Here is a 12700-nt window from a genome sequence, read left to right on the forward strand (position 1 = left end):
GTCCCTTCTGCTATCCATGTGCCCCCCCACCCTCACCCCCACCCTCACCCCATCTGTCTCCCACCCAGTCCCTTCTGCCCATCGAGTCCCCCCTCACCCATCTGGCTCCCACCCAGTCCCTTCTGCTATCCAAGTGCCCCCCACCCTCACCCTGTCTCCCACCCAGTCCCTTCTGCCCATCCGAGTCCCCCTCACCTCATCTGTCTCCCACCCAGTCCCTTCTGCCCATCCGAGTCCCCCTCACCCCATCTGGCTCCCACCCAGTCCCTTCTGCTATCCAAGTGCCCCCCACCCTCACCCTGTCTCCCACCCAGTCCCTTCTGCCCATCCGAGTCCCCCTCACCTCATCTGTCTCCCACCCAGTCCCTTCTGCTATCCAAATGCCCCCCACCCTCACCCCATCTGTCTCCCACCCAGTCCCTTCTGCCCATCCGAGTCCCCCTCACCCCATCTGGCTCCCACCCAGTCCCTTCTGCTATCCAAGTGCCCCCCACCCTCACCCCATCTGTCTCCCACCCAGTCCCTTCTGCCCATCCGAGTCCCCCTCACCCCATCTGGCTCCCACCCAGTCCCTTCTGCTATCCAAGTGCCCCTCACTCTCACCCCATCTGTCTCCCACCCAGTCCCTTCTGCCCATCCGAGTCCCCCTCACCCCATCTGTGTCCCACCCAGTCCCTTCTGCTATCCAAGTGCCCCCACCCTCACCCTATCATCTGTCTCCCACCCAGTCCCTTCTGCCCATCCGAGTCCCCCTCACCCCATCTGGCTCCCACCCAGTCCCTTCTGCTATCCAAGTGCCCCCCACCCTCACCCATCTGTCTCCCACCCAGTCCCTTCTGCCCATCCGAGTCCCCCTCACCCCATCTGGCTCCCACCCAGTCCCTTCTGCTATCCAAGTGCCCTGCACCCTCACCCCATCATATGTCTCCCACCCAGTCCCTTCTGCCCATCCGAGTCCCCCTCACCCCATCTGTCTCCCACCTAGTCCCTTCTGCTATCCAAGTGCCCCCCACCCTCACCCCATCTGTCTCCCACCCAGTCCCTTCTGCCCATCCGAGTCCCCCTCACCCCATCTGGCTCCCACCCAGTCCCTTCTGCTATCCAAGTGCCCCTCACTCTCACCCCATCTGTCTCCCACCCAGTCCCTTCTGCCCATCCGAGTCCCCCTCACCCCATCTGTCTCCCACCCAGTCCCTTCTGCTATCCAAGTGCCCCCCACCCTCACCCCATCTGTCTCCCACCCAGTCCCTTCTGCCCATCCGAGTCCCCCTCACCCCATCTGGCTCCCACCCAGTCCCTTCTGCCCATCCGAGTCCCCCTCACCCCATCTGGCTCCCACCCAGTCCCTTCTGCTATCCAAGTGCCCCCCACTCTCACCCCATCTGTCTCCCACCCAGTCCCTTCTGCCCATCCGAGTCCCCCTCACCCCATCTGTCTCCCACCAGTCCCTTCTGCTATCCGAGTCCCCCCCACCTTCACCCCATCTGTCCCCCACCCTCACCCTGCCTCGTCTTCTCCCTGCCACCCGGTCTTTAAAAATAAATTGCCGACGCGATAGGGAGCGCAGCACCTCGTGTGCAAGTAAAAGAAGCGGATCCGATCATCTCATTGGGCCTTCCTTCACTGTCCCACCCTAGAGGAAATAGGAAGTTGCGTCAGAGGAGGGTGGGACAGTGAGGGAAGGCCCAATGAGATGATCGGATCCGCTTCTTTTACTTGCACACGAGGTGCTGCGCTCGCTATTCGCGTCGGCAATTTATTTTTAAAGGGCTGGTGCGGGGGAGGGGCTGCCAGGAAGAAGAGCAGCGGGAGCGGCGGCACCCCCCTTTCTGATGACACTCGGGGCGGACCGCCCCCACCGCCCCGCCCTTGCTGGTCGGCAGCGCTTTCACTGACGCTGCTGCGACCCAGGTAAATATTTAAAGGCCTTTGCGGCGCGGGGCGAGGGTAAGCACCGCGGCGGCGCCCTCCAGAGGTGGGCGCCCCCCCTGCGGCGCTTACCTCGCTTACCGCATCGGCACGCCCTGAGGGCAGGTTGTAGTCCGTAGGCCTTTTAGGATTTTTTCCAAGAACTTCCTCTGTGACCTGGTTGAATGAGTACCAGATGGATCTGAATGGTGAGGAAAAGGGAATGTTCTCTTTGTTAGCTGGTGGGAGCTTTGATGGGACTATCTGTAGGTCTTGATGGTGACCTTTAATTTTGTTGGCAAAGCATGTGGCAAAATCATTGCTGGTTAGTAGTGACTGACGAGGCTGGTTCTGTTTTGGGGTTTGCAGTAGGCTGTTTACTGTTTTAAATAGTTGCTTGGTTGAATTTGAAGCTTGTTCTATATGTTGAGAGAAATATTGTTTTTTGCCTGTTACTAAAGCCTGGCGGTACATTGCCATGTGTTTCTTACAGTTGAGCCTATCTTTGTCTAAGTGAGATTTTTGCCACTTTCTTTCAAGTTGATGTCCTTTATGCTTAAGGACCCATAGTTCTGGGGAGAACCATGGGGAACGTTTGTCTGTAGAGCAAAGGACCTTCTTTAGACCTACTTGCCACTTCTCACATATATGCACATATAGGAGGAATTCGATAACAGGGCACCTATGTCAAAGTGGCAAAATGGAATCTATTTTATAAAGCAACATGGGAACCTATTTACCTTTATAAACCAGCTACCTAGGCTATCACCCCAAAATGCATAAATGCTCACATACAAAATTGCACCTGGTCTAAAAAAGGTGTCAATGTGTGCATATAGTTTGTAATTAATACTCATGTAATTTATACAATACACAGGTACTGCGTAACTCCACACCTGCACTGCCTAAACTATGCCCTAGGGCAGTGGTTCCCAAACCTGGTCCTGGAGGCACACCAGCCAGTCAAGTTTTCAGGATACTCACAATAAATATTCATGAGAGACATTTGCATGCTCTGCCTCCACTGTATGCAAATATATTTCATGAATATTCATTGTGAATACACTGAAAACTTGACTGGCTGGGGTGCCTCCAAAATCAGGTTTGGGAACCATTGCCCTAGGGCAGTGATGGCGAACCCAGAGAGGGCACGTGCCGTCACCTCATCCACCGGAAGTTCGTTCCCTCCTCCCTTCGAGTTCCAGGCTCTCTCCCTCTGAATTTTAAAAGTCATCTATTTTACCTCATCGGGGTTAGGGCAGCAGCATGCAGGCTCGGCTCAGTGCTTAGTTCTGTTTTCCCTTCTCTCTCTCTCAGCTCTGGTCCCGCCCTCATTTCCTATTTCCGCAAGGGTGGGGCCAGAGCTGAGAGAGAGAGAGAAGGGAAAATGGAACTAAGCACCGAGCCGAGCCTGCATGCTTTTTACCACTGCTGCCGCCCTAACCCCGACGAGGTAAGATAGATGACTTTTAAAATTTGGAGGGAGGGGGACCCTGGAACTCAAAGGGAGGGAGGGAGAGGGGACCCTGAAACTTGAAGGGAGAGGGGGCCCTGGAACTCGAAGGGAGGGGGAGGGAGGGGTGCCTGGAACTCAGGGGGAGGGGGACGGGGATGAGGGAGGAGGAGGGGGGATGAGGGAGGGGGGAATGCACCACCTGTTAAATTGCTCTGTTGGCACTTTGTGATAAATAATTAGATTTTGGGTTGCTGTTTGGGCACTCGGTCTATGAAAGGTTCGCCATCACTGCCCTAGGGAATGTCTACATGCAGCATGCATATAATTATACACCATCTTGTCAACCTGTATTTGCCATGCAATTTATAAGAGCCATTTCCACATGTAGAATGCATTTTACATGTGGAAAATGTTTTATATAATTACCCTCCAAGCATATGAGAGAGGGAGATGTATGCTTGCTTACCTAGTGTGGTACCATGAGCAAGGGCGCATCCAGAGCCCAAATAAGACAGACCACAAAGCAGTTGCAGGTAAAAGTAAATAATATTTATTGAAGGAGTTGGGCAAGAGGTCCAGTTTAATTCACAGGGAGGAAGAAGGCAAACTCAAAACAAAATCTTTGAATGTGACAATTTCCTCGGGTGGCCTGCTCCATGCAAGTCATTTCCAGAGATTTTCTTTTTACCCCAGAAATGGCATGCACTTGAGGCGGGACTACCGCCGCCAGCCTAAGGTGGTAGACCCAGAAGAGCAAACAGTAAGCACCTGTTGGGCTTACCGCCGCTTTGTAAAAGGGCCCCTCAATGAAAGGTATCACAACCTCAGTGGCATTCCTAGGTCGGCTGCCACCCGGGGCGGATCGCCGCTGCACCCCCCCCCCCAGATGCAGTGGCATCTGTCCCCCCAGGGTGCAGAACGACACCCCCAGCGCATCACGCCCCCCCCCCCCCCCGGGGCATTCTTGGCTGCTGGAGGGTGCAGAGAGCAGCTGTGCACCTGTTGGCTCCACTGGCTCCCTGCTCCCTCTGCCCCGGAACAGGAAGTAACCTGTTCCGGGGCAGAGGGAGCAAAGAACCAGCGGAGCTGACAGGTGCGCGGCTGCTCTCTGCACCCTCCAGCAGCGTACACCTGGGGCGGATCGCCCCCACCACCCCGCCTTTCCTACGCCACTGCACAACCTACAACAATTCCAGGACAAAAATGGCTGTGACAGCACTAGGCTACTCTACCTGAGTGATGCTGAAAACTATAGTTGCCATTGGTGGGACCATCTGATGTGTAATCATAAGCTTGTATTAGTTTTTATCTGTGTTTCTTGTAGTAATGGAACTAAGTAATGTTTTTGCAAAAGGGGATCTATTCTGAACAGATGGGCTGTAACTTAACCAGGACGGGACCCAGCTGCTGTTGTATAACCAGCCATAGTTCTGATATATTTCATTCTACTTGCATTCAAAAAGTAAGGAAATATAACAACAATAACATAAAATCTTCAACAATGATCTTAAACAAATAGATGATGTGAGTGAAAATGTTAAAGTTAATTAGGAAGAAATTGTTAATTACTTATTTCTTGGAAAAGCACAAAAGAAATAAACATAGCATTTCCTAAGAAATTAGCCTGTCAGAGGAAAAGCAAAGATCTTATTTAGCACAATGGCATGGATGCAATTTAACATAATTGCTGTTGTAACTAATTACTCATGATATAGCAAGGGTCACATCAGTATTTAAAAATAATTACACAAAGGAGGCACAGCTTGCAGATGGCTTCATTCCACAAGCAAGCCAAGGAAAGAAAACTAAATAATCAAAACCTGAACTTCACCATGATAAAAACGAGAAGGCAGATAAACAAGCTTTGTTGAATGGCGAAGACTTGGCTCTATAATTTATATGGCCATATTGTAAAGTAACACCAGAGGAAGAGCCACAAACCAAAATAAAGGGACATGGAATGAAATAACCATAATGATGAAATCTAGAAAAAAGCAGAACTTAAACTAAACATATAGGGCCTGATATTCAGTATTTATAGAATATAGATATAGAAAACTGAAGGCAGATAAAGGCTATCCAGCTTATAATCGAAAGTGCTCGCCGGCTATCTTCCAACACAGATCGGGAGATGGCCGGTGATTTCTTAAAAGCGGCGAAATCGGTATAATCGACAGCGGCATTTTAGATAGCATCGCCGCTTTCCCGTTGCTTCGCCGGCGAAAGTTCAAGGGGGCGTGTCGATAGATTAGCGAAGGTGGGACATGGGCGGGCATGGGCGTGGCTACCAGATGGCCGGCTTTCGCCGATAATGAAAAAAAAAAAAAGCGGCGTTAAGCAGTATTTCGCCGGGTTTACTTGGTCCTTTTATTTTCACGACCAAGCCTCAAAAAGGTGCCCCAACTGACCAGATGACCACTGGAGGGAATGGGGGATGACCTTCCCATACTCCCCCAGTGGTCACCAACCCCCTTCCATACTAAAAAAATAAAACTAAAAACCTTTTTTTGCCAGCCTGTATGCCAGCCTCAAATGCCGTACCTACCTCCATGACAGCAGAATGTGTGCTATCCTCCGACAGCCTTTCCCTGGTTGCGATGTGGCTCTCGGGTGAGTGTGACACCTTTTCTGTTAGGTGCCCTGCAGAGTCACATTAGCAATGCATTGTGGTGGATGTAGGGTACTGGGCTCTACTCCCATGGTGCTTTTCCCCCCTGCTAACTGGGTCAGAGTGTGCCCTGTTTTGTTTCCTGTTGTAGTCCATGCAGTAGTGGCCATTTTTGTAAGCCAGTTTTAGTTCCCTTTCCTGTGTTACCCACGTTAGAGAACGTAGTTCTTACCTTGAATGGTGCTGTAAGAGGGCATTGTACACCATTGTGCCAGCTCTGACCTACTGCTAATCTTAGTACCAGGGGACTCTGATCTGCAGTTAACTGTGAGTAAATGTGGTTATTTCAAGAAAGGACTTTTTCAGAGAGATTACTCTTCAGGTGTGAACTGGTGTGCCAAAGTTATACAGCAGCAATAAGTCCTAGAGGCTGTATGCAGGTCCGTGGAGCAATTTTAGTGGGTGCAGTACATTTGTGGGTAGTGGGTTTGGGGGGGGGGGGTTGGGGGGGCTCAGCTCCCAAAGTAAGGGAGCTATGCACATGGGAGCTTTTCTGAAGTCCAGTGCAGTGACCCCTAGGGTGGCTGGTTGGTGTCCTGGCATGTCAGGGGGGCCAGTGCACTAAAAATGCTGGCTCCTCCCACGGCCAAATGCCTTGAATTTGGCCGGGGTTTGAGATGGTTGACATAACTTTCCATTATCGCTGAAAAACAAACCCGGCCATCTCAAACCCGGCGAACTCCAAGGCATTTGGCTGGGCTAAACCGTATTATCGAAAAAAAAGATGGCCGGCCATCTTTTTCGATAATACGGTTCCAGCCAGCTGTAGCGCCGCCACCAGCATAGATCACCGGCAACGTTCGATTATGCCCCTCTATATGGCCTATCTAGTCTGCTCATTCATGCCATCTACTATCCCTTCCTCTCTTAGAGATCCTGTGTACTTGTCCCATGCTTGCTTGAATTCAGCCGGGAGGCTGTTCCACAAATTCACCACCCTTTCCATGAAGAAGTATTTCCTCAGGTTGTTCCTTAATATGTCCCCTTTTACTTTCATCCTATGTCCGCTCACTGCTAAGCTTCCTTTTAACTGAAATTACATGAGACAGCTGAATGGGCTAATAAAACAAGAAGTTGATAAAAGTACTGAATATAAAAAGGGATGACAATGTTCGCTAAAGCCAGAGTTAAACACTTGGGAGGCAATTCTAAAATGGTTACATGTGGAAAGCTAAGACAATTTACACGTATAACTACTACTCTATATATACACACAAAAAAAATCCACGCAGAGCGCTATTCATAGAATAGCATGTAGCACTGGGATCCAACTGAAACCTGGTGTAAATCCTGGTGTTTAAGCTAGGTACTACTTATACACATATGCCAGCGACACATCCAGATTTCAAGGAAGAGTGCTTTTAAAATGTATTTCTTTATAGAATTTTAAATTTTACACAAAGAGAACTTAGTACAGCCATTTGCCAAAATATGCAACATAAGGAATGAATAAAAAAAGAAGAACCCCCCCCCCCATACAAATTCAGGCTATGTAGACCACAATATGGGGGGGGAGGGGAGTAACCTCCACAAACATGGGAAGCTGTAATAAAGGAAAAATAGTTTCAAAAAATGTAGCAAAGCACTAAATAAACCAAATACGTAGCTAATGAACTTTTATACCATTACGTCGAAGCTGTCCCATCCCCCCCCCCAAAAAAACAAAAAAAGGAATTGAGAAGGTTTAAAAAAAATGATGTTACATGATTTAAATAGACTATATATTTATATAGAAAACTTAATTCAAACTTTGCTCCCAATGAAAGAAGCTCCTGCCTCAGAAGCAGAAATTATTTCCTCTTCTCTTGCATCCAACGAGATACATCTGGAACTATCTGTACTCTGTCACCCAAGAAATTTACTTCAGAAGATCTAAAATAAAGTCTCAATAATGCTTATCTTGAAGAAATACAAAAGAAACTAATAAGGTAGCTCTATGGGATATTTCTTATTAAGATCTTTCCAAAATTGCTGTCACACTTAATCTGTCTGAGGAAAGTTCTCCCACAAGCGGGTCCTCCCATTCAATGGTTTCCTTAGAAGAAACTGGAAGGACATATAATTCTTGTAGAGTAGAAAGACCCATTGCTGGATACTGAATTTAGGAATTTATAAAAGGTTTCTTGAGGTGAACTAAATTTGTCAATAGGAAAGTTCAAGAGTCTCAGATTCAGGGATTTTGCACTATTTTCTAAGTTTTCAGTCTTAGAAATCAATATATATTTATCTTCAGCTTAAGTCCCCTGAACTAACCTAAGCGACAGGCCCCTCCAAATCAGAAGCTTTCATTTCTTGAGTAGATGGTCGACTATGCAAATCCTTAATCATGGCAGAATTACCCAAGGTAGCAGAAACAAATGTAGTATAGACCTTATAGAGGGCTTTGACTGCAGTCCAAATGGATTCTAAAGTGATCTCTGACAGAATCCTTAAGAGCTGAATTAAGCTGGTATCCCAGCACTAGCCCTTCTCCAGATGAACCTGATGCCTCCATTTTTTGCTTACTAATGTGAGTGACATGGCTTGCTGAAACAGAAGCCAAACCCGAAAGCAGAGATCCCAATACTGGGGAAGATGCTCCTGATGGTATTCCATTCTTAGGGCCCGGAGAAACTGCTTTTCCACCGATAGCCATGAGCTCCTGTTTTCTCAAGCTTCGGCCTGAGCCATCACAGCTTCCACCATGTAATGAGAACCAGAAGGCAGGGCTGCTGAGAGACTGAGCCAGGCACAGGGCATGGCTGCCGCCACTGCCTTCCTGGCCGCCCGCCAGAACTGAAAATACCTTGGCTGGCGGGGATCCCGAGGCCCCGCCAGCAGAAGAGGTCTTCCTCCAGTGCTGCTCTTTCCTCTGCCGCGTTGCCTGCCCCTGCAGCTGCTTTTTCTCTCAAGTCGAGCATGCTCAGTTTCAAAACTGCACATGTGCGGCCTGAGGGGAAAAGCAGCCACTTGGCAGGCAATGTGACAGAATGAAGAGTAGCTGGAGGAAGATCTCTTCTGCTGGCAGGGCCTGGGGGGTATCCCCGCCAGCCAAACTAGAGGTCCTGCTGTGTCTGCTCCTCTGGGTCTTCCCCAGCCAACCAAGGGGGGCCCGGCACCGGAGTTTTCTCTCTCCTGCTCCTGTTGGGAAGCAATTACCCGAGCCTCATCAGAAGCAGGAGAGAGAGACCCCAGTGCCGGGCCCCCCTTAGAAGCTCAGGTCCAGGGAATTTTGCCCCCCCCCCGCCCCCTCTTGGCGGCCCTGCCAGAAGGGAGCCAAGACTCCGTGAGCTGAGCAAAAATTCCAGGTTGGGGCTGGTTGGTGTTGGTCTCCTGAAGGATATTATGGGCACCTACCTAAGTGCTGGTACCAGAATGACAGAAAATAGGAAAGCACAAGTGTCCTACATCTACTATGTTACTATGTTACTCTGGTGCCATCTTTGCCACAAGAAAGAGTGTTATGGCCATGGTTTCAATGGACCTTTGATGTACACATGTATTTTAAATTTACCTGAGAATATTTTTATTTCAGCAATTACATCTGCCTGAAGTCACGCATAAATGTCAGCTCACTTCTTGTTTGGACCTAAGCTTTGAAAATTGTGCATACCTCTCTCTGGGTTAAAAACCACCTCAAAATGTTTAAAACATGCAAATCATGCAGCTCAACCGCTTAACTAGCCCCCCATGGACATGCATGCAGTCTTAAATCCACCCATTACACATCTATGTAGTACAATCATTGCTTAGACATGTAAATGGTGCTCTTACATGTAGAAAGTCCTCAGTGATGCAGCTTTTTTTTTTTTTTTTTGTAAAATGGCTTCTTCTGTGCATTATAACAAATACATGTATTTTTAATGTGGCCTTTTAAGTATTTAAGATAAAGCTCTATGTTCAGTGAGCCAGTACAAAATAGATTGCCTATATTTAATATCTTGATTTGGACATCTATCTTCTGATCTAGACACCCTACGCAAATTTAGGCTGATGGTTTAGTATGTGTGATTCCCCTTTCCACCATTGTTTAAGCAAGTGACTATATTTTTTAGTTGAAATTTAAGATCATAACACACTTTCAAATACAACCAGAGAACTATGCAATTCAATTTGTACAGATTTATTCATAGTGGAAATATAGTGAGCTCAATATCCACCAAGACTTACCTGGATTTTCAGCAGTACTTACCTGGATAATGCTACTGAAAATATGGTCAGACCACCTAGTTACTATCCAGGCAGTGCTGTGGTAGTTTGGAGGTGGAGTCTGGGCAGAGCTTGGAGATAGCTGGATAGCAGTAATATTCAGTCCAATAGCTGGGTAACTACCTGGATAATGTTACCATAGGAAAAAGACTATCCTGACTATCTGGGTGGTTATCCAAGTACCGGTCTGAATATTATGAAATCTGGATAAGTGCCAGTGCTTGCATCACAACTGAATATTTAGCACCAGTATCAGAGTACTGAATATCTGGGCATAAAAAGCTCACGAAGGCCAGCTTTAACAAAATAAATCAAAACAACAAGAAAAAAAACACTGGTTGCCGCAGGCTGAATATTGGCCCGAATGTTTCCTATAAGCATATCAAAGAAAATGAAAAGAATAAAAAACACTTACTGCAATCATTTGAGCCACATAACTTTCAGGTCCAGTGTATTCAGTTGGGTCTTTAACTTTGACCAGAACTATAAAATACAAGTAGTGCCACATGTTGTGTTCACACTTGATGTGTTCCTCAAAAGAAACTGTTTTATTATCAAACTTGTCCCTTTCAAGACCTGTAAGAGAAGAGAGTCATCACTTTCATAGTAGTTTGCAAAAAAGTAAAACATGCAGTATTATGAAATGGTTATTGAAGAGAGTGTAACAGCAAGGGCAATGCACATATATGGCAGTCAAAGCAAAGATCATAAATTTGAGTTGAATTGTTAGGAGCAGTACAGTGTAACTGCGAAACAACAGTCTTCACTCATGCTCTATCAATATATCAGTTGTTTGGAATGAGGACAGAGATGACTCGGTTCAGATTATAATTGGCCAGAATTAAAGAGGTTTCTGTCCATAACTACCAAGTCTGCTCCAACTTCTACAAAAAAAAAAACCTCAAAAACAAAGAGTAGATGGAAAATGGTAAGGGCTGTGACATCATAAACATATTTAGAAATGATATCACTAATCAACTCCTGTATGGAACTGGCAATAACTTAAAAGTCCTACAGAGAAGTGTGATGTGGAGACAAAGCAGAAGGTGGAGGCCCATCTAAAAGGAAGGAGGCAATTTTACAATGGGGCGCTTACCTTTACACGAGCTATGCATGTAAATATTCTGAATTGTGATGCTGACACCACCGCGTGCACATATATGCCAATATTCCCCCTAAGTGCTACTCTGTAAGCGAAAGCCTAAGTGGCATAACACCTAAATGCAAGAGAGACGTACATGGGCGGACCAAGGACAAGGCTGCCACTTACTCACACAACTTATGGAATACTGTAATTTATGTGCACTCGCACTTACACAAGGTCTATGGATGGAATAACTGTGGGTGCCAAGATTTTAGGTGCCCTGATACTGGGTTACACAGTATTCTTTAACAGAATCTGGGCAACCCGATGCAGCATCGAGGTGCCTTAAAGGAGGCTCCCACTTATCTTTATGTAGTCTAAGAGGATACCAGAAATGTAGCAAACTCCTCCTTATGGAGGACTTTGCTATCAGAAGAATCGATTTGGGGTCAGGATTGGAGGGAAACAAGAATCTAAAATGCCTACTGTGAATCTTTCCTAGCTTAGATATCAATACCAATACCAATATAGCACTTACAGCTCATATATACCTTTATAAGTTCAATGCAGGTAACAAATTTAAGAACATGTGGAAGAGCATTTTTGATATGACATCTAAGTCCAACTTTGGACGTTTTGCATAAAACGTCCAAAATCTGAAAAGGAAAGAAGGTCATTTTCAAAAAAGAAAAACATCTATCTTTTTTTTTCTCAAAAATACTGTTTTGAACAAGGTTTTGTACGTTGGATGTTTTGTTTTATGGTCCATTTCTGAAAAAAACCCCCAAATAAGTGCAAAACATAGAGATTCATGCCATTAGGATGTAGAAGGAGCCAACATTTTTAGTAGACTGGTCCCCCAGATATCCCAGGAGAACAATGGGGCACCCTAGAGGGCACTTCTATGCACTTCATGAAAATGCTCTCAGGTGCACATCTCACCTTTGCTCCCTTATCTTGTCCCCTGAGTCCTCCAAAACCCACCCAAAACACACTTTCCCCCACTACAATAGCCCTTATGGGTGAAGGGGGCATCTATATATGGGTACAGCAGGGTTTTGGTGACTTTGGGAGGGGTCACAGTTTCCACCACAAGTGTGACTGATAGACCTGGGTCCCCCACTCCATAGTGCACTGCACTGACAACTACACTACTCTAGGGACCTGCATGCTGCAGATTTTTAACATCTGAGGCTGTCAGAGACTGGTAAGACATATTTTTATTCACATTTTGGGGGGAGTGAAGGGGGTCAGTGACCACTGGGTGGGGTATTGGGGGGATCACCCCTGATTCCCCCCAGTGGTTACTCGGTCAATTAGGGCACCTTTCTGTGCCTTATTTGCACTGAAAACAGGTGTAGACCAAAATGTCTTAGTTTTAGTCCTGGACGTTTTT

General features: G+C 47.0%; 1 protein-coding gene across 1 annotated transcript in view; it reads right to left on the reverse strand.

Moving 5' to 3' along the window:
• LOC115477971 (inositol 1,4,5-trisphosphate receptor type 2-like) overlaps positions 1–12700 on the reverse strand; it is a 62668-nt gene that overhangs the window by 8741 nt on the left and 41227 nt on the right. The window contains exon 5 of the mRNA XM_030215140.1: positions 10636–10796. Within this exon, the coding sequence (XP_030071000.1) occupies positions 10636–10796 (161 nt within the window). The remainder of the gene's footprint in view (positions 1–10635; positions 10797–12700) is intronic.

This window comes from Microcaecilia unicolor, chromosome 9, assembly GCF_901765095.1.
Source record: "Microcaecilia unicolor chromosome 9, aMicUni1.1, whole genome shotgun sequence".
Lineage (NCBI taxonomy): Eukaryota > Metazoa > Chordata > Amphibia > Gymnophiona > Siphonopidae > Microcaecilia > Microcaecilia unicolor.